Raw genomic sequence first — 22,327 nt, forward strand, 5'->3', positions numbered from 1 at the left:
AGGTTACTCCTTGGAGCAGAGAATGTTAAGGGAAAGTTTTAGTGGCGGTGTTTAAAATAATGAAGAATTTTGATAAACAAGGAGAAACTGTTTCCAATGGCAACAGCTTTGGTAACTCGAGGGCACAGATTTAAGGTAATTTGGTAAATGGGTGATCAAAACTAGACCAAGGGGATTGCTCAGGCCCCAGTAATATTTTTAGTGGTTACACTACTCTCAAGGTGATTTCTGCCTCCCCAACTTATCATTGGATTCTCTTGGCGCGTGTGCCTACTTGCATGTCTCTGCCTCTCTGCGAGTGAGTGGGCGAGTGTGTATTTAAAAACTGAGTGAATGTGATCCGACAGAGGGAACATTTTCTAACCAGCAGAGGGAGAGAGAGAGAGAAAGGGACGCTGTGAGATGTGTGAATGTGGAGGACACCAGAGAGGAGCAGGACACTGACATCTGGGACCCATTAGGAGTTAAACTGTTGATCAAACAGAGGAAGATCAGACACTTGCATAAAGATACAGCGCCTGGGGTAGTGGGGGGGGGGGGGTCGTGTTCATTCTAAAGAGCGAGAGGGTGACCCTCGGGCCCAATCCCCACTCAGTGGGGAAGTGAGAGGAGCAGGACACTGCTTATCAGAGTGAGATGAGCCAGAGGGGTTAACTGAGAGATTACACCCACTCTGCTTGTGGCAGTGACGCACCATGCTAACTGACAGAGCCCAACTGTGAGTGGCTCCTGCTGCAGAGAAACTCTGGTTGCTAGATCCTAGTCCCTCACTGTAACAAGTAACTGTTAGTGAGGAGGGAACAGGAGGTGTGGGGGGTGGGGGGGGGGGGTGGTGGAGGCTAAGCAGAGAGAAGGAAGCAGGTCTCACCACATCGGCACACAGCAAAGAGGAAAGGGATTGGATCGAATCGACTTTTTAAAAAAAGTTTTTGAGGTCTTCCATAAGAAAAAGCAAGCCCTTCTTATTTACAGCAATGGGGCTGAGTTGCAGGAAGTGCTGTGGCTTCTTGACATCATTCGTGGCCCACGTTTAGTTAAAAACTTCCAGCTGTGGTGGGGAAGGGGGTGGGGGGAGGGACGGGGTCAGAACGGGGAACGAGCATGAGTCTGCCCAGCAGCTGTGAGTTCCTGCCGACAGTGGAGAAACCGGTGAGTCTGGGCAATAGCAGCGGATCACCCTTCTCCGTCAACCGGCCCATCGATATCGTGCAGAAGCGAAGACGGTACGTTCCAGCGCTGATTGCTTTCCCTTTCCTCTCCTCTCCTCTGTGCTACGCTGAGCGATGAGGGGGAGAGGTGAACTGAATCCCAGGCTGACTTGCATTTTTATAGCACCTTTCATGATCGCGGGACGTCCCAAAAGTGCTTTGCAGTCAGTGAAATACTTTTTTGAAGCATAGCCAGCGTTCTAATGTACAAACGCCATAGCCAATTTGTGCACAGCAGGATCCCACAAACAGCAAGGTGTAAACAACAAGGTAATCTGTTTTAATGATGTTAATTTGAGGGATTATTATTGGCTGGGACACTGGGATAACACCCCTGCCCTCCTTGGAAATGGTGCAAAGGGGATCTTTTACATTCCTGCCACCCCTCCCACCACCCCCCCCATGCCCCCTGCCACCCCCACAGGGGCAAATGTGGGTCTCAGTTAAACATTTCATTGGGGTTGAGGGGTGGGGGAGGAACGGGGCTCGGAGAGGAAAAGGAAAATGAGACTTTGAGGCCAGGGGATGAGCGATGGGAGCTGAAGGTGGGAATTTCTGAACATCATTTTTTCATTTGTCCTGATAACATCAAAAGACATCATTTTGAAACCTAGCCAGTGATCTCATTCAGCACCTCACAAAGAAACTGATAACATGGCTGGCTTTATCTCTGTAACATCATTCTTTTCAAATCTGTCGATCTCTGCAGGTCACCCCTCGACTGCCCTGTTGTCCCACTGGTTTCCACCCTCGTAACAGCATGTCACCCCTCCCTGGAGTTTAGGGATCCTCCAGTATCCACTAGACTGCCCCTAAGTGATCATTCTTAATCCAGGGCCACACACACACAGCAAGATATTCCACTGTGGAGAGCATCACAACTCGGCCCCATGTTTCCCTTTCCGTTTCCTGCCAGGGCACTTGGAGCGCAGAAATCCCGGCTGGTTTCTCCTGCTCTAGTTCAGAGATCAATTCTAGTTCCTAATGTCTCCTTGTTCCTCTCAGCATCTGTTGTTCGCTTTGTGTGATACATAGGGACATTGTACAGATTATTGGTGTTGTAGCTTTCAGGCTACTGTCCTCTCCCATTCCCACCTCACCCTCCCTCCCCTCATCTCCTTTCCCCTCCCTCTGCCCCCTTGTTCTCTCTTCTCAACACCTCGACTCCACCCCTCCCCCTCTCCTTTCCCCTTCCACCCTTCCCTACCCTCCTCCTCCCCTTCCCCCCCATCCCTCCTCCCCTACCCTCCTCCTCCCCTACCCTCCTCCTCCCCTACCCTCCTCCTCCCCTACCCTCCTCCTCCCCTACCCCACCCTCCCCTTCCCCACCCTCTCCCTCCCCTACCCCCCCTCCCCTTGCCCCCTTCCCCGCCCTCCTCCTCCCCTTCCCCGCCCTCCTCCTCCCCTTCCCCGCCCTCCTCCTCCCCTTCCCCGCCCTCCTCCGCCCCTTCCCTCTCTCCACTCATGAGTTCCACAGCCCTTCTGTGTGAAAATGATTTCTCCTGTTCTCTGCCCCAAATCTCTTAACGTTTAATCTGAAGTTGCTTTACTTTGTTTTATAAAATAATCAAACTTATAACTTTGTAGTCAAACTTAGCAAGGATAAAACCCCTGGATTAGATGGACTGTATCTCTGCATATTGACAGAAATTAGGGAAGAGAAGGCAGGGACATTATTACATAAACATAAAAGAAAATAATTTAGAGAAAGGGATTGTGCCTGAGGAATGGGGAACTAGAAACTAGAAAAACCCATGGAAGTATAGAGCATTTAGTTTAACATCAGTGGTAGGAAAGATTATGGAATCTTTACACAAAGATGTGATAGAGAAACATTGAGAAGTTAAAAACACAATAGAGAGTGGTCATCATGATTTCAAAAGGGAAGCTACTGCAACCCGGTGAGAAGAGGTTGAAGAGGGGTCTGTTCCCTCCGATGTTCTTCTCCGCCGATGCTGCCAGACCTGCTGAGTTTTTCCAGGTATTTCTGTTTTTGTTTTGGATTTCCAGCATCCGCAGATTTTTTGTGGGACTACTTGCCACCTTAGTGAATACTCAATTGTTTACGCGCTGTGATCATAAAAGACCAATTGGACAGGTTTTCTCAAGTTTAATAAAGAAAGAGGTTAGCTTTATTATACTTAAACCAATCAAAGTAAAATAATAAAGTATGCAAGACTTTCACATCCACATATGCTTGAAGTTCTTGCACACGCATACAGGTTACATAGTGGGGAGGGAAAAGTTGGCCAAATTCGAGTCCATAAAAGGTAAAAAAGGAATGTAGTGTCTGTAGTTTGGTGACTCGGCTGGCTTCGGGGTCAATTTGATGAGCCCATGTCTCAGGCTTAAAGGTGTAGCCAGCTTATTAGGCTGAAAATGCTGAAAAAACTCAGCAGGTCAGGCAGCATAGATTTATATAGATTTTTCTTTTCCTACCTATTTCCATTATTTTTAAATCTATACCTTTTATGCCTTTTTAGTCTTATTTCACCCCACCCCCCACTAGAGCTATCTGTACCTTGCGTGTCCTGCTATCCATTCTTAATTAGCACATTTTTTTAGATAATATCACCACCTTCAACACCTCTTTGTTCTTTTGTCTGTGACAGCTTTTGGTTATCTGCTCCTATCACTGCTTGCTTGTCCCTACAACCACCCCCCTCCCCCCCCCACTTCTCTCCCCCCACCCTCCCAACTTAAACCAGCTCATATTTCACCCCTCTCCTATTTTTACTTAGTTCTGTTGAAGGGTCATGAGGACTCGAAACGTCAACTTTGTTCTTCTCTGCCGATGCTGCCAGACCTGCTGAGTTTTTCCAGGTATTTCTGTTTTTGTTTTGGATTTCCAGCATCCGCAGGTTTTTTGTTTTTTTATTAGAGCCAAATAGAAAACCAGGGATAGGTTGGAGGGCAGGAGAAATTAAGTGCCAAAGATGTCATGGAACACAAGACAAAGGGAGTGGTGATGATAGTAGTAAAGTCTAGAGCTTTGGTCAAGAGTAGGCGTTAATAGCGGAATAAAGGTCATTCAGCACTGCCTGAAAGTAAAATAGCAGAATGTGTTAATAGCAGAGAAAGTGGTCAGCTCTGTCTGAAAGCAAAAATATGAGAACAAGATACAAACTGGTACTTTGGGGGAAAAATTTAAAATGGAGGACAGTGTTCATGGTCTGCAGTTGTTAAACTAAATGTTAAGTGCAGAAGGCTGTAAAGTGCCTAATGAGAAGATGAGGTACTGTTTCTCCAGCTTGGTTTGGGCTTCACTGGAACATTTCAGCAGGCCGAGGATAGAAATGTGAGCATGAGAGCAAGATGGTGAATTGAAATGGTAAGTGACAGGAGGGTCTGGGTCATGTTTGTGGATTGAGTGAAGGTGTTCCACAAAACGGTCACCCAGCCTGCATTTAGTCTCTCCAGTGTAGAGGAGACTGCATTGGGAGCAGTGAATACAGTAGATTAAATTGAAAGGAGCGCAAGTAAGTTGCTGCTTCACCTGTAAGGTCATTGTCTGTGGATTCCAAGGGTAACTTGATTAGCTCATGTCTGGAAAGTTATCTTAGTCAGGGCCCTGTTGTCCAAGTGATTAGCCTTTATGGTCTGTCTCCAAGATTGAATGTCTTAGATGATTGCCATAGATGCCATGCTAATGAGACAGGAGATATGAGTCCTTCACAATCTCCTGAAGTCATTGTCTTTGGATTTTGCAGACAGACCATCTCCATTCCAATGAACTGGAATGTGCAATGTATAGTAATGCAAATTGGGTTAGCCATATTTGGCTGTGATCCCAAGTCATCTTCAGTCTGTGTTTTTAAAAAAAAAACTGTTTAAAAGTTCAATTTTCAGTTAGTGGATTAAAAATAATTATTTGACATAAAGCAGGTCATGATTTACCAACCTATTTAATTCTTTGAAGAAACAGCAGAGAAGATAGATAAGGGTAATGTAGATATAATGTATCTGGATTTTCAAAAGGCCTCCGGTGCTGCCTATGACCAAAGCCAGAGCATATGGAGTCAGGTGACGTGTAGCAGAATGGACAACAAGTTGACAACAAACAGGAAGTACAGAATAGGTATTAAAGGTAGTTACTCAGACTGATGATGAGGAGAGATATTCCACAGTGATCGGAGCTGGATCACTAATCCTCATTATTTACATTAATGATTTGGACTCGGCAGTCAGGTACAATTTCAAGATTTGCAGGTGATATAAAATTGTTAACACTGGGGAAGAATGCAACAAAATACAGGAAAACATTAATAAACTTGCAGAATGGGAGTATAAATAGCAAATGAATTGCAACATAAATAAGTATGAGGTGATTCATTTTGTTGGGAAGAATAAGGAGGCTCCATATCCACTGGAGTTTGAATGAGATAGCGGATTCAAGGGATCTAGAGGTACCGGTTCACACAGATGGGTGGGAGGAAGCGCAAACACTAGCATGGAGCAGTTGGGCTGAATGGCCTGTTTCTCTGCTTTGCATGTTATATAACGTATATGTCAATGTTCTTTTGTTCCAGAGCCTTCTGTCAGCCAGTTTCCATCTACTCTGTCCCACCCAGTGATAATTTGAAACATCTTTATCAAATGTGTTGCGGCATTCACAGCAAATACCTTCATGGATATGGGATACAACTATCCTATAATTTACAACTGACCTCCAGTCTAGTTCAAAGAGGCCACAGGACAGCTGGTGTAAAGAGTGTTTTATTCTATAGCTAATCCATGCTATGCTTGCCCTGGGAGTGTTTGATGGGGACAGTGTAGAGGGAGCTTTACTCTGTATCTAACCCCGTGCTGTACCTGTCCTGGGAGTGTTTGATGGGGACAGTGTAGAGGGAGCTTTACTCTGTATCTAACCCTGTGCTGTACCTGTCCTGGGAGTGTTTGATGTGGACAGTATAGAGGGAGCTTTACTCTGTATCTAACCCTGTGCTGTACCTGTCCTGGGAGTGTTTGATGGGGACAGTGTAGAGGGAGCTTTACTCTGTATCTAACCCAGTGCTGTACCTGTCCTGGGAGTGTCTGATTGGAACAGTGTAGAGGAAGCAGAAAATTAGCTGAAATATAAGGGAAGCTCAGGAATCTGGATGGAAGGGAGTTGTCCTATGTCAGTCCAGGCAGGAATGACTCAATGAATTGGAAAGAGTTAGGAGATTTCGGCAGCACTGATTACCCCCTTGCCTGATTGTTTGGCAGCAAGTGGTTAAAACTGAGAGCCTAACAGTCTGGAGGGTTAAGGAGGAAATGCTGTGTTGTGGGTGGTTCCGATTGGGGAAGGCTATGTCAGTGTGTTTCCATGGAAACAGTGTGCACACAGACAGATGTTAGTAATGACGTCAATCGCCACCCTCTAAACGTGCACAGAAAGGAGGGAGAGGGAGGGAGAAAGAGAGATCAGTTCAGCCCAACATTGGAATTATGACATTTCAAATACATCTGCCTTTGTAACTTGCTCAAAATGATTTGAAGTCAGTTTAATTTCCTCCTGTTTCCTCTCAAACTTTCTGGAAGACACAGGATACTGTTGCTGGGGAGTTGGTGAACTTCTGGCAACATCTAAGTTCTGCTTCTTTGCGAGCGGCTATTTTTCACCCACTGACTTGTGCTTCCATAGCCTGGGGAGCTATTTGGCTGTGGAGACCATCGCCTCTGCCTGCCCAGTCTCTGAATATCAAGCAATGGAGGTCTGACTATTTCAACCCCATCCCCCCCCAACACCAGTCCACCCCTCCACCCCCCTTCCCCTCACCACCCTATAACCCTAGGTCAGGGGCACTGAGGTGAACTGAAACACATGTCACTGCCACACCAGTTAACTCGGTTAGAACCTTAGAAGTAGCAGCAGTGGGCCTTTCAGCCCCTCTAACCTGCCTTGCCTTTCAATACGATCATGGCAGATCTTTGGCCTCAATTCGCCTTTCCCGCCTGCAGCCCCATATCGCTTGATTCCCTGGGGGACCAAAAATCTTATTAAACTCCATCTTAAATATATTCAATGATGAAGATGAAGCATCTACAGCCCCCTCAGGTTGAGAATTCCAAAGGTTCACAGCCCTTTGAGTGAAAATGTTTCTCCTTGTATCAGTCTTAAATGATCGGCCCCTTCTCCTGAGACTCTGCCACCCGCCAGCCCAGGTTCTACCTTTACCAAGCAGTGGAAACAGCCTCTTGACCTTGTTGTTGCCCTGTCAGCATCTTGTATTTTTCGATGAGATCACTTCTCATTCTTCTAAACTCCAGAGAGGCATCTTATCAAACATCTTTTGGAAATCCAGCTACATTGCATCTATTGGTTCCCCTTTATCTAACCTACAAGTTACATCCTCAAAAGCTCTTAATAAATTTATCAAACATGATTTCCCTCTCATAAGACAATGCTGACTTTGTCTCCTCACACTGTGATGTGCTAAGTGCATTGTTAAGACTTCTTTCATGTAGATCCCAGCCAGCATTTTCCAGATGGCTGATGTCAGGCTAACTGGCACAGGCAGGGGTTCAGAGTGTGGGTAACACAGTCATTGAACAATTCCTCCAAGAGGAGCTGGTTCAGGTACAGAATAGACACGTTCCCATAAAGAGAGAAAGAAAGGGTATCCAGAGCTTGAGCTGCCTCGATGATGAGATGTGGAGGTTAAAATGATACAGGAGAGGAAGGCGAATGACAATTGGAAGGTTTATAATACAACTGAGAACCAGCTGAATATAGAAGGTTTGGAGGCAATTTTACAAAGGAAATAACATTGGCAAAGAGAGAGTTTGAGAATAGATTTGTGGCTAATATAAACGGAACCTAAATGTCTTTTATAAATATACATAAATGGTAAAGCATAGACAAAGGAAGGGTGCGGTCAATTAGGGACCAGAAAAGATTATCTTCTTGTGGAGACGTTTACTGAATGAGTACTTCCATCTGTCTCCACTAAAAAAAAGGATGCTGCCAATGTAGCAGTAGAGGAGGCAGAGTAGGCAGTGGCAATATTGGATAGGATAGAAATAGATAAAAAGATAAACTTAAAAGGTTGGCAATGTTCAAAGCAGCAACAGCTGCATGGGATGCATCCGAATTACTGAGGAAAATAAGGGTGGAAATTGCAGAGGCCCTGGTCACAATCTCCCAGTGCTCCTTGGATATGGGACAGTGGAGTGGAGGATTGAAAATGTTCAATTCCGGGGAGTGGAATCAATCCAGTATATACAGGCCCAAACTAGCACTGGTGGTGGGGAAACTTTTAGAGAGAATATTTCATCATAAAATTAACTAAAGTTCAGAAAGTACAGACTAATAAATGAAAGTCAGCATGGATTTATTAAAGGGAAATTGTGTTTGACTAACTTGGTCGAGTTCTTGGAAGTAATGAAGAGGATTGATGAGGATAATCAGGTTGTGAATATGTGCCTTTGGCTGCCTGGGCTCTAAACTCTTGAATTCCCCCCACTAACCCTCTCTGCCTTGCTTTCTTACTTTAAGATGCTCCTTAAAACCTATCTCTTTGACCGTTTGACCTTAATATCCATTTATGTGACTCAGTGTCCAATTTTGCAAACGTTAAAAGTGCTATATAAATACACAACATTATTAGATATTGACTTTCCAAAGGTGTTTGACAATGTACCATTCTGGTTAATTTCTTTTGCACTCTCTCCGACACCTTAATATTCTTCCAAAAATGAGGTTCTCAAATGGCTACAATACTGCAGCTGATGGAGGTGTTGAAAATGTTAAACGTGTTCGATAGGGTCACGTTGGAAACTATTTTTTCTGATTGTGGGAGTGCGGGGTTCCAAACAAGGGGGCAGAACCTTCAAATTAGAGCCAGGCGCTTCAAGGAGTGATGTCAGAAGCACTTCCTCACACAGAGGGGAGCGGAAATCCAGAAAACACTCTCCCCTGCAAAGAAAGAAAGTAATGGATGTTGGGAGTCGACTGAAGCTTTCAAGACTGAGAGAGTTTTGTTGGATAAGGAGGTAAAGGGACTTGAGGTGCAGGTCAACCAAGATCTAATTGAACAGCAGAACAGCCCCAAGGGGCTGAATGGCCTTGTCTTGTTCCTAAGAGTAGGGGGAGGTTGAATCATTCTGTATCCCACTCTGTGTTGTGGGGTGAATGGAAGTCCACCATGAAGGGAAGTGAAGAGTGGTCTTGGCTCTGACCAGGAGCTTCCACAATAGCAACAACTTGCCTTTACATGGTGCCTTTAATGTAATGCAAGCAGCTTCACAGGAGTGTCATTAGACACCAAGCCACATAAGGTATTAGGAAAGCTGACCAAAAATTTGGACAAAGAGGCAGATTTTAAGGTGTATCTTGGAGGAGGAGAGAGAGTTAGGGAGGTGGGGAGGTTTGGAGAGGGGTCCCAGAGATTGGGGCCTTAGGCAGCCATGCCTTCAACTGCTAAGGTGGAGTGATTAAAATCAGGGATGTGCAAGAGACCAGAACTGGAGGGGCACAGAGGTCTCGGAGAGTTGTAGGATTGGAGGAGGTTATAGAGATAGGAAAGGGTGAAGCCACAGAGAGGTTTGAATGGGAGGAAGAGAATTTTAAACTGAGGCTTGGCTGATCCAGGAGCTAAAGAAGGTCAGCGAGCACAGTGGGTGATGGGTGAATGGGACATGGTGTCAGTGGTGAAATGACTGCAACTCTCTGCCCATTCCCTCTGGCACTGACACCCTTCACCACAATCAGAATGACAACTAGCCAAAGCCTGTACTCCACAATAACTTCACACTCATTCCTTCCTTTACAGTTTTGACGTTGAGAATGGCCTCTCTCCTGGACGCAGCCCACTCGACCCTCAGACCAGTCCTAGTTCTGGGCTGGTGCTGCAGGCAAACTTCGCCCACAGCCAGCGGCGGGAATCGTTCCTGTACCGTTCCGACAGCGACTACGACCTCTCCCCGAAGAACGTTTCCAGGAACTCCTCCATCACCAGTGATGTGTGAGTGACACTTCTCTTTACTCTTTTCTCTCTGTTTACTGCTCGTAACACGGTCCTGAATCAGGAGGTGCAGAATAACCTGCTTGGCTAGGAACGGGTCCAGGCCTGAGGCCTGCTCTGAGGGTACAGTGCTGGAGGCAGGAGGGAAGAAGCAGCAACTGGACCTTGGCAACCAAATAGAGGGACCACTGGCACTTTATAAAGTTGTCAACTCTGGTTGGACACATTCCTGGAGGTTTTATCACATGATATCTGTCTCCAACAGCCCCACCCCTACACTCCTGCCACTGGTCTATCCTCATGGTGTCCTGCCTTCCCCATGGCCAATCAGAAAGTGAAAAGACTCTCTTCATTACCTAATTAGCTAATTATTGACTGTCAATCAAACAGCCTTGCCTTCCCCCATCTCGAATATTTTTATAATTAACATTAGGAGAAAATGGGGAAATACTTTGGTAATACCTTCTGATTTGTCTCCTGGGTTTGCTCGCAGCAATGTCCAGGAGATTAATCTCCATTTCCTTGAGGCTCCAGGCCAATCCTGGAGGGTTGGCAACCCTAAGCTTCAATTGATTGGGAGGCAACAGGGAGTGGCCGGTGGGGGTGGGGAGAAATAAGAATAAACTGACTGTCTCCAATGGCTTTTGTCCCCTCCTTCAACAACTGGTTTCCAGGAGTAGCTATTTGAAGGCCCATCCAAGACCTGTCTTAGCTTCAAGGTACTCAGAACCTGTCCTTGCCCTGACAATGGGAAAGTAAGTGAGATCAGTTACTTGGATGCCAGCCTACCCACCTTATCACAATCTACTAACCATGAGGCAAAACTGGCGTGAGTATTGGTGTGTGAGACCAGGGGCAGGGGTGGAGCATGAGAACAGACATGGCCTTTTTAATGTGGGGGGGCCTTTTTTTAAACAACTGTTGGGGCTATTTTTGAGGTGATGCACCCTGAAGTTAAACCAAAGCTACAGACGACACTGGTCATATTACACCGCATGGTTAACACATACTCCATGTTAGACACATGGACTCAAAATACTTTGAGTGAGAAACACAATGCTACGTGGTAGACACTCAGCACATTCCATGTTTAAACCAATGAGGCATTCAACAGTGAAAAGCAGCTGCCAATCAACCTATTCATGAATGTGCCTACTCTGCATTCTGTCTCTCGGTCTGCATGAGATAGGACACACAGATAGTCTGCATTGGATGTGCTGTCTCTCAACGTCAGATACCCAACATTACAGTATCCAGAGATCGGAGGGTGTCCTGGGATCCTTGTATAAAGTTCTTAACAAAGTTGATAGGGCAATTGGGGTGAAATTGGTCTTGGGGGGAAAACAACTGCTGCCCAATCGGCAGCCTGCGCTACACCCTGCCCTGTCAGCAGCCTGCTCTACACCCTGACCCGTCAGCAGCGTGCGCTACACCCTGCCCCGTCAGCAGCCTGCTCTTCACCCTGCCCCGTCAGCAGCCTGCGCTACACCCTGCCCCGTCAGCAGCCTGCGCTACACCCTGCCCCGTCAGCAGCCTGCGCTACACCCTGCCCCGTCAGCAGCCTGCGCTACACCCTGCCCCGTCAGCAGCCTGCGCTACACCCTGCCCCGTCAGCAGCCTGCGCTACACCCTGCCCCGTCAGCAGCCTGCGCTACACCCTGCCCCGTCAGCAGCCTGCGCTACACCCTGCCCCGTCAGCAGCCTGCGCTACACCCTGCCCCGTCAGCAGCCTGCGCTACACCCTGCCCCGTCAGCAGCCTGCGCTACACCCTGCCCCGTCAGCAGCCTGCGCTACACCCTGCCCCGTCAGCAGCCTGCTCTACACCCTGCCCCGTCAGCAGCGTGCTCTACACCCTGCCCCGTCAGCAGCGTGCTCTACACCCTGCCCCGTCAGCAGCCTGCGCTACACCCTGCCCCGTCAGCAGCCTGCGCTACACCCTGCCCCGTCAGCAGCCTGCGCTACACCCTGCCCCGTCAGCAGCCTGCGCTACACCCTGCCCCGTCAGCAGCCTGCGCTACACCCTGCCCCGTCAGCAGCGTGCGCTACACCCTGCCCCGTCAGCAGCGTGCGCTACACCCTGCCCCGTCAGCAGCGTGCGCTACACCCTGCCCCGTCAGCAGCGTGCGCTACACCCTGCCCCGTCAGCAGCGTGCGCTACACCCAGCCCCGTCAGCGGCCTGCGCTACGCCCTGCCCCGTCAGCAGCGTGCGCTACACCCTGCCCCGTCAGCAGCGTGCGCTACACCCTGCCCCGTCGGCGGCGTGCGCTACACCCTGCCCCGTCGGCGGCGTGCGCTACACCCTGCCCCGTCGGCAGCCTGCTCTACACCCTGCCCCGTCGGCGGCCTGCTCTACACCCTGCCCCGTCGGCGGCCTGCTCTACACCCTGCCCCGTCGGCAGCCTGCGCTACACCCTGCCCCGTCGGCAGCCTGCGCTACACCCTGCCCCGTCGGCAGCCTGCGCTACACCCTGCCCCGTCAGCAGCCTGCGCTACACCCTGCCCCGTCAGCAGCGTGCGCTACACCCTGCCCCGTCAGCAGCGTGCGCTACACCCTGCCCCGTCAGCAGCCTGCGCTACACCCTGCCCCGTCAGCAGCCTGCGCTACACCCTGCCCCGTCAGCAGCCTGCTCTACACCCAGCCCCGTCAGCAGCCTGCTCTACACCCTGCCCAATCGGCGGCCTGCTCTACACCCTGCCCAATTTCCCTGTCCATTGACTGCTGCCTCAAGTGTACGTAGATTCAAAATGGGTAAAATTCAAATTCCTCATTCCCATGGGATTGGTTGACATTTTACACTCCTCTCAACTCCACACACCAAGTCAGAAGATACTCACCAAGGCCAGTTTGCTTTCACTCTTGTCACGAGGCACCATTTGTCTGTTCACTTAACACAGCACACCCTTACTCTCATCCCCACCACCACCCTCACACCCCAATCCCACCTTTACCCCTCCTCACTCCTCCTGAACTACCTCTATTTACAGAATAAAACAAGAAGGATCATTGCAAAAATTCTGTCTTACTGGAAACTGGAGCGTGACTCATCACTCACTCTCTGAAGGTTTACAAACGGGTTGGTGCAGTTTTTTTGGGTGATTCATTAGTTATTTGTCACTCTCACTTGAGGGTTAGATGGAGCTATGTCCCAGTGGAATGTTCACTTCTCAATGTAATGCAATTGAGAGTTTCACCATCCAATGGTCTGTCAATGTAAGAGAAATGGAACATCTCTGTGACAGACTGCCATAGAGTCCAGGCAGATCTCTTCACCAATCATAGTAAAGGTACAGCAGTTTGCCTCAGTGCCCTTAGGCTAGACAATGGAAATTCAGTTGCCCTGCCTCGTGGCACTGTGTCTCCTCCTGTGGCACGTGCCTTTTGTAGGATTGTAACTGAACTGCAATCAGAGTCTGAAATAAACACAGAAAATGCTGGAAGTGCTTAGCAAGTCTGGCCCCTTCTGTGGAGAGAAAAGCAGTTAATGTTTTAGATTGATGACCTTTCTCAGTTCATCATGAAGGGTCACAGACCTGAAATGTTAACTCAGTTTCTCTCTCCACAGATGCTGCCTGGCCAGCTGAGTATTTCTAACATTTTCTGTTTTCATTTCAGATTTCCAGCATCCTCAGTATTTTGCTTTTGCCAGAATCTCTTGCAAGTGGAGATTAGAAAATCGAAAACTAAATTGCAACTCTGTTTTAAAAAAAAAAATATTGTTTGGTGCATCAGAACACTTAGTAAAATCAATTGTGGATCCCTGTTAGAGCATACCTTGAGGGGAGGAGGTTGTCCTTGCACTGGTTCATCTTTGATTCCTTCAGTCTAACACTGCGCTCCTGAAACCCAGATTGGTCAGTCTGAATGCTCTCCAGCTTTCAGGTGGCACTGCCCGGAACATTCAAGCATTTATGACAGAATTTCTTAAAATAAAATCCTTCTTGGTCCTTTCTGTTTAAGATTGTAATTTTAAAGACAAATCAATCGTTCGATCTTGTCATTTCCTCGTGTTTTTTAATGTCTATTTTTGCCAAGCTGTCGAATGTGTCAGAAACAGGAGAGAATCTTCACCGTGTAGAAAGAAAGTGGCTAAAGCCTGAGGGTTGAAAACCTTAAATGGTGCAAGTAGAAAAAAATCCAGAGTTTTACATCAGCCAATTAAGACCAGAGATTAATACTTTACTGGGGAAGGCAGTGGCTAGTGGTAATGTCACGGGACCGGTAATCCAGAAGCCCAAACTCGTGTTCTGTGGACATGCCACTGGTGGGATCTGAATTCAATTAATAAATCTGGAATTGAAAGCTGGTCAGTAATGATGACCATGATCAGGTGTCATAAAAACCCATCTGGTTCACTAATGTCCTTTAGGAAAGGAAATCTGCTGTCCATACCTGGTCTGGCCTACATGTGACTCCAGACCCAAAATAATGTGGTTGACTCTTAAACTGCCCTCTGCAATGGCCTAGCAAGCCACTCAGTTCAAGGGCAATTAGGGATGGGCAGCAAATGCTGGCCTTGCCAGCGACGCCCAAACCCCATGAAAGAATAAAAAATAAGAATTAGTGGAAAGCAAATTTGGAGCAGTTATTAGGGAGAAGAAAAAATATTGACAAATGACTTGGGTATAATTTGCCAGGATGATGGTAAAATCTGGGATCATTCAAAATGCAGTTAAGTCTCCAAAAGGCTGAGGTTCAAAGGGTCAAAAGACATCATTTTTTTTTCTGCCAGCCTCCTTGTTGCAAGTGTCAACAGACTCCGAGAGTGTTTCCACAAATTCCTTTGCCCCTTCATTGGCAACCATGCCTTCAATCATCAACAGCTTGCATTTATACAGTGCTTCTAATGTAATTAAAGCATCCCAAAGTGCTTCACAGGAGCATTATTAGACAAGATGTGTGAGTCACGAAAAGAGATATTAGGACAGGTGACAAGAAGTTTAGTCAATAAGGTAGATTTTAAAGAGTGTTTCAAAGGAGGAAAGAGAGGTTGAGAAGAGGAGAAAGTTAGGGAAGGAATTCCAGAGGTTAAGGCCTATGCAGCTGAAGGCACAATCTGCCAATGGTGGAGTGATGAATATTGAAGATCCATAAGGGGTCAGAATTGGAGGAGTGCAAAGATCTCGAAAGGTTGTGGGACTGGAGGAAACTACACAGATAGGGAAAGGCCATTGAGGGCTTTGAAAATAAAACCTAAATGTTGCCAGCTGAATACAAATGTAGGCTAGTGAGCATGAGAGCTATAGGTGAGTGGGATTTGGTGAGAGTTAGGATATGGTGAGTTAGGCCTGGGCTGTTGAAATTGCCAGCTTGAGCCTCTTTGACATTATGGGGTCCAGATGGTTTCCAAATATTTAAAGATTAGACTCCAGAGAGAAGAGGCCATAACCTAGACCGACACTCTCAATGCAATACTGAGGGGGTGCCAACATTCAGCTGAGTCATTAAGCTGAGGCTCTGTCTGCCCTCTTGGGTGAATTAAAAAAAAACCCATGGCACTATTACTGAAGAGAGCAGGGGAGTTACCCCTGGTGTCCAGGGCCAATATTTATTCCTCAGTCAACAGCAAAATACGTTTATGGGAGCTTTCTGTGCACAAATTGACTATTCTGTTTCATACATTAACTACACTTCAAAAGTTATTTCATTGGCTAAGAAGCACTTTGGGATGTCCTGAGGATGTGAAAGGCACTATAGAGATGCAAGTTCTTTACCTTAAAAATCAATGCCCTAACAGTTTTGGATGGCTCTGGTTGAACAAGCAACTGGAAGCTGACTGTAGATGTGATATTCCAGTGATACAGTGGTGACCTCAGAGACCTAATCACCTAAGCTCTCTGGATGCACTTGCACAGATGAGGCTGCACACTCCACCTTAGGCTAAGTGAGGCCTTGCTGAAGTGAAATTTCCACATCTTGGAGATTAAGTACAGCAATGGGCATATCAAACTTGACTTTGCCTAAGTAAGAATCACCAGAATGTTACCAGGGCTCCAAAGGTTGCTATAAGAGACTACATAAGCAAGGTTTGTATTCCCAGGACAAGAGAAGTGATTTGATTGAAAATTTTAGGATTTTGAAAGCCTCCTTGTGTTCCTGTATCAGACACCTGGCTGAACGAAGGAAGAGACTCTCCTCGATGACCACCTGGCCATGGCTGGGAATCTACTGCAATGCAACTTAGGATAAAATTTCTCACCAAATGATCACAGCCAAATTTTATTTAATTCTTTCATGGGGTGTGGGTGTCGCTGACTAGGCCAGCATTTATTGCCCAGCCCTTAATGCCCTTGAGAAGGTAGTGGTGAGCTGCCTTCTTGAACCACTGCAGTCCATGTGGTGTAGGTACAGCCACTGTTCTGTTAGGGAGAGCGCTCCAGGACTTTAACCCAGCAACAGTGGAGGAACAGTGATATATTTCCAAGTCAGGATGGTGAGTGGCTTATAGGGGAACTTGCAGTTGGTGGTGTTCCCCTCTATCCCTCGCCCTTTGAGGTGGTAGAGATCACGAGTTTGGAAGGTGCTGTTGATGGAGCCTTGGTGAATTTCTGTAGTGCATCTTGTAGATTGCTGCTACTGTGTGAGAGTAGTGGAGAGAGTGAATGGTTAAATTGGGTTGCATTAGGCTTCTCCTAGCTGGTCAAAAACCTTCAAGCTACCAACTTCCTTTAGGTGCAATTCATGGTTAAAGCCAAAAGGAGGTAAAATTGTAGGGGTTGGAGGGAATGGGGATGGGATGAAAAGGGTGATCAATTCTATTAATTAACCAATGTTGGGTTAAAATTACCGTTAACATTTCACTGATGGTCTCTGGGCCTACCCTGCAATATTTGGAAAGCTGCCCTGGGCCAGAAACATAGGAAGATACCAGCTCCTCAGACTGAAGCTCAAGATGTGGAATGAGGGAGGAGAGAAGTTCCACAATTTCCTTGTCCTTTGGGAACAGTGAATTAGTGAAAGAGGAGATGAGCTTGGACACATCCTTTTAAGGGAACTTTCCAATGGCTGTCTCTGGTTCCCAATGGCCAAATGACAAGAAAATACTACTACCAAAGGTAGGTGAGTGGGTGAGATATGATGCGTTGATATAACTATCTTGTACAATACGTCTTACAGAAGAAATAGGAATCATTCTAAGGGAAACATGACAAAAGTGAACACTGGTGATGATGTTCTAGAACAGTCGACGACTCAATAGAAAGGTCCTCATAAATACTTTGAAGTCATCTCGATTTCTTTCCAGCAGCCGTTCTGCTTTTAATTTATTCCTCCTTCTGTTCTCCCAGTCTGTCATCGCCAGAGCAAGAGGATTTTTTGGTGACTTTGTGTCTCTCTGTTACCTGTCATTAATTTTTTTTTAATGACCATTTTCCAAAGTCTCAGTGAAGGTCCAAGACCCACAGTGCTAGGCATCAGCAAAGCTGTAATGACAGAGGGAGAGAGATTGAAATTAGGTGAAGCTTATCACGAGTTTTAAAAACTTACAGACTAGCAGAAAGCATGTTAGTGTAGATTCCATGTTAAATGCATGTACTCTATGTTGAATGTGTGTACAATCCATGTTCAATATGTTCAGTCTAGGTTTATTGAGTGAAGAGTCTTTGTTCAGTTTGAATGCATGCTCTGTTCATCATAGATAAACATAGTTTATGTTCTAACTCTGTTCATCTGTTTTTGTACTCAGCCATACAGAAGACATGATTGTGACCCCATTTGCTCAGGTAAGAAGGAAAATGTGTACCTTTCTCCGTTAGATTGCTCCCTGGAACAGTCTAGAGCAAAGGGAAGCAGCTTCCTGAAGCTGGTCACAGATGAGGGTGGGGGTGTAATGGGGCTAGGAGCAAGGCTTGGTCCCTGCATTGATGGTCTGCCCCCGCCCCACCTTGTCAGGAGGCTGCTAACACTCAACTGCACACCGCCTACGGAAATGGCAGAAATGTGCTGTGTGATGGCAAATACAGGTTTGCCTCTGGTTGTTGAATGTGTGACGGATTCTCTGCTGTCTCTGCCTGTGTACAGGAAAGAACTTGCATTTCTACAGCAGCTTTGAAAAGTACTTCATTGATTGTAAAATGCTTTGGGAGCCCCTGAAGTGGTTAAAGTATGGTCACTATTATAATGTAGAAAACATGACAGCCAATTTGCACGCAGCAAGCTCCCACAAACAGCAGTGTGATGCTGACCAGATAATCTGTTTTTAACGATGTTGATTGAGGGATAAATATTGGCCATGACAATTCCCCCTGTTCTTCAAAGAAACAGTGATTATTGGATCTTTTATGTCCACCTGAGTGGGCAGACAGGGTCTTGGTTTAACATCTCTACAGTGTACAGTGATTACATTTTACTGTAAAGTGCTTTGGGACGTGCTCACCCTAACCTAGAGGACTATGAATGCGCAGTCAATGTGTATATTCAAGATGTATTTTGACAGGAGTTTTGGACACTAAGGGAGTTGAGGGATGTGAGGATAGGGCAGGAAAGTAGAGTTGAGCTAGATGATCAGCCATGATCTTATTGAACGGTAAGGCAGGCCAGATGGGTTGTATGACCTCGTCCTGCTTCTATTTCTTGTGTTCCTACTTAAAGGTCTTGGTATGTGAGACAGGATCAAGGTCACTGAAAATTATCAGAAGGTGCCTAATTTTCTATTAAAATTAGGCATCCGTCCATCTAGGGAGATGATGGACTGTGCCCAGGGTGAGTCACTTCTGGATTGAACATCGTCTGATGTGGCTGTAGAGACCAATTCCTGAGAGGCAGTCCCTTCCAGCTGGCGCAGATGAATCGTGTTGTTCCAAGGCCAATTGATGTTCTTTCCTCCTTTTCCACCATCTGTTGTTTCTTTTGTCCTCTGCTTTTTCCATGCCCTTCCTGACTGCTTGCCTCCGGGCACTCTAGTCAGCAGCGAGGGCATCCCATGCATTGACTTTGTTCCCAGTCAACTTGAGGCCTCACTTGCAGACATGGGTCCTGTTGGTCTCGATAGCAAGTTCACCATAAAGCATGTTTTTGGTGATGTGGCCGTCATCCATTCAGCTCGCATGATCGAACCAATGGAGTCACTGCTGACTCGAGGGCAAACATGCTGGGGTTCCCTGCATGCTGGTACACTTTCGTATTCGATACTCTCTTGCTAGGAGATGCCCAGTATTTGTCTGAGGCAACAGAGGTGGAAGCTGTTCAGCTGCTTTTCTTGGCTTGCGTAAGTTGTCCTTGCTTTGCTGCGGTAAAGGAGGCTGCTGAGAATGCAAGCCGGGCACACACACAGCTTTGCATTTTTGGTTAGTTTGCTGCTGGTCCACACTCAACTTCACAACTTTGACATGACAGCTGTGGCCTTGGCCATCCTGGTGTTGATTTCAGCATCGAGGGATAGGCTGCTCATAACTGTTGATCCAAGGTATGTGAACTGTTGACAACCTCCTGTATGAGGATGAGAATATTGATGGAAGGTAGAGTCTCTGTCCTGGCCTATAAGTTTGATCTTCTGGTGCTGATTGTCAGTCCAAACTCCCGCTGGCCCAGGAGAAGTGATCTACTAGGTTTGCAAGTGAACTGCAGTATGGGATGTGAGCGCGACATCATCAGCAAACAGCAGCTCACAGACTAGGGCATTTTGCACATTGGACTTGGCCCACAGTCTTGAGAATTATCAAAGGGTGCATAGCACAACAGGGTGAACAGGGTCATTGCCTATGAGGAGTAATTGGACACCGCCTGTAACATTCCAGAGCAGGTACAGCACTGGGTTAGATACAGAGTAAAGCTCCCTCTACACTGTCCCCATCAAACACTTCCAGGGCAGGTACAGCAAGGGGTTAGATACAGAGTAAATCTCCCTCTACACTGTCCCTATCAAACACTCCCAGGGTAGGTACAGCAAGGGGTTAGATACAGAGTAAAGCTCCCTCTACACTGTCCCCATCAAACACTCCCAGGGCAGGTACAGTACAGAGTTAGATACAGAGTAAAGCTCCCTCGACACTGTCCCAATAATGTGCATCAGCCCCAGTCTCAGAGGGAGTCCCTTGCTTCTTCAACAAGATATGTTTTCCAATTCCCAAATCAGCCATCCTGTGACCTGGTTAATGTGTTTGTTGCAATTTATGCTGGTTTATTGATTGCATTCCCAAGCTCAGCATGAGAGTGAAGGGTCTGCCAAAATCCCGATATGTAGAATGTCAACAGCCAGTGGCAAGGACAAAACTTAATTTCTTCAGTGTTGGACAAACACTGGATCTAGAGTGGAAAGGTCAGTGTTTAACCTAAATTTCATGAAGTATTTTAATGTCCCACATTTGTCTGTAGGTTTCAGAGGTCACATCGGATTTGGGGAACTCCTACTAGCTGTGTAGTAAAGTTATCTTCCTGTGTCCTGATCTCCCGGTGGCAGTTACCAGAATCATTCGGCCCACACAAGGGCAGAAAGACTCCACGTTTCAGCGCCAGTAACGCAGAGTCAATAAATCTCATCCAGAGTCTCATCTGTGCCTCTTGGGTGGGACAGAGAACAATTCAGGAGCAATTGCCATATCTATTCATAGTCCGGTGACCCTGTGTGTGTAGTCATGAATGAGGTCAAGAGCAGACTCAACAGTGAAGTTTTTGTTTGATTCATTCTTGGGTTGTGGATGACGCAGGAAAGGCCTGCATTTATTGCTGATTGCAAGTTTACCCTGAGAAGTTGATAGTGAGTCACGTTGTTGAACCAGTGCAGTGTGTGTGGTGAAGCTGCCTCAACAGTGCTGGTCGGTAGGCGAAGGGAGTTCCAGAATCTTGTTCCATCAATGATGAAGGAACGTCTGTATGTTTCTAAGTCAGGGTGGTGTGTGTCTGTCTGTGTGTGTGTCTGCCTGTGTGTGTGTCTGCCTGTGTGTGTGTCTGCCTGTGTGTGTGTCTGCCTGTGTGTGTGTCTGCCTGTGTGTGTGTCTGCCTGTGTGTGTGTCTGCCTGTGTGTGTGTCTGCCTGTGTGTGTGTCTGCCTGTGTGTGTGTCTGCCTGTCTGTCTCTGTCTGCCTGTCTGTCTCTGTCTGCCTGTCTGTCTCTGTCTGCCTGTCTGTCTCTGTCTGCCTGTCTGTCTCTGTCTGCCTGTCTGTCTGTCTGTGTGTGTCTGTCTGTGTGTGTGTTGGAGTTTACATGCACCTGCTGCTCTTGTCCTTCTGCGTGGTAGAGATCGAAGGTTTGGAACGTGCTGTTGAAGAAGCCTTCATAAGTTGCTAGATGGTACCATCTTGTAGATGGCACACACTGCTGTCACTTCGCCAGTGTAACCTCGGTGGTGGGAAAATTATTGGAAAGGCTCTGACAGACAGGTTGAGTCTTCATTTAGAAAGCCATAGATTCTTCAAAGACAGTCAACATGCAGCCTGTATGGATTTTAGCAAAGTTTTTGACAAGCTTCCACATGGAAGACTGGTCAGTAAAGTAAAAGCCCATGGGCTCCAAGAGCAACTGGCAAGTTGGATCCAAAATTGGCTCAAAGGCAGGAAGCAAAGGACAGTGGTCGATGGGTGTTTGAGTGGGTGGAAGGCTGCATCCTGTGGGATTCCACAGGGCTCAGTACTGGGTCCCTTTTTGAGGTATATATCATTGATTTGGACTTGAATGTAGGGTCATGATTAATAAGTTTGTAAATGATACAAACATTGGCAGCGTGGTTGCTAATCAAGAAGAAAGTTTTCGACTGCAGAAAGATATCAATGGACTAGTCAGGTGGGCAAAACAGTTGTAAATGGAATTCAATCAGAAGTGTTAGGTAATTAATTTGGGGAAGGAAAACAAGGTAAGAGAATCCAGAATAAATAGTAGGATACTGAGAAGTGTAGGGGAACAGAGGGATCCTGGAGTAGATGGTGCCTGAGCAGATAGATGAAGTGGTTAAGAAGGCATAGAGGATACTTGCTTTTATTAGCAGGGCATTAGAATATAAGAGCTGGAAGGTAATGCTGGAACTGTATAAAACATTTGTTAGGCCACAGCTGGAGTACTGTGTACAGTTCCGGTCACCACACTATGGAAAAATGTGATTGCACTAGAGAAGGTACAGAGGGAATTCACAAGGATGCTGCCTGGACTGGAGAATTATAGTTATGAGGAAAGGTTAGATAGGTCAGGGCTGTTTTCTTTGGAACAGAGGAGGCTGAGGGCAGCCTTAATTGTAGTGTATTAA

General features: G+C 46.7%; 1 protein-coding gene across 10 annotated transcripts in view; it reads left to right on the forward strand.

Moving 5' to 3' along the window:
• Nucleotides 1–22,327, forward strand: part of LOC121287200 (cAMP-specific 3',5'-cyclic phosphodiesterase 4C-like) — a 286,241-nt gene that overhangs the window by 213,995 nt on the left and 49,919 nt on the right. For 4 of the 10 annotated variants that reach the window (XM_041204851.1, XM_041204854.1, XM_041204852.1 and 1 more), the window contains 3 exons: nucleotides 9,965–10,156; nucleotides 10,831–10,911; nucleotides 17,841–17,877. In XM_041204851.1, coding sequence (XP_041060785.1) covers nucleotides 9,965–10,156; nucleotides 10,831–10,911; nucleotides 17,841–17,877 — 310 coding nt within the window. Of the gene's footprint in view, nucleotides 1–1,068; nucleotides 1,224–1,344; nucleotides 1,479–3,987; nucleotides 4,032–9,964; nucleotides 10,157–10,830; nucleotides 10,912–17,840; nucleotides 17,878–22,327 lie in introns of those variants that run through there. The other 6 variants (XM_041204853.1, XM_041204855.1, XM_041204856.1 and 3 more) reach the window with 5 other exon arrangements.

Source organism: Carcharodon carcharias, chromosome 14, assembly GCF_017639515.1.
Source record: "Carcharodon carcharias isolate sCarCar2 chromosome 14, sCarCar2.pri, whole genome shotgun sequence".
NCBI classification, from domain to species: Eukaryota; Metazoa; Chordata; class Chondrichthyes; order Lamniformes; family Lamnidae; genus Carcharodon; species Carcharodon carcharias.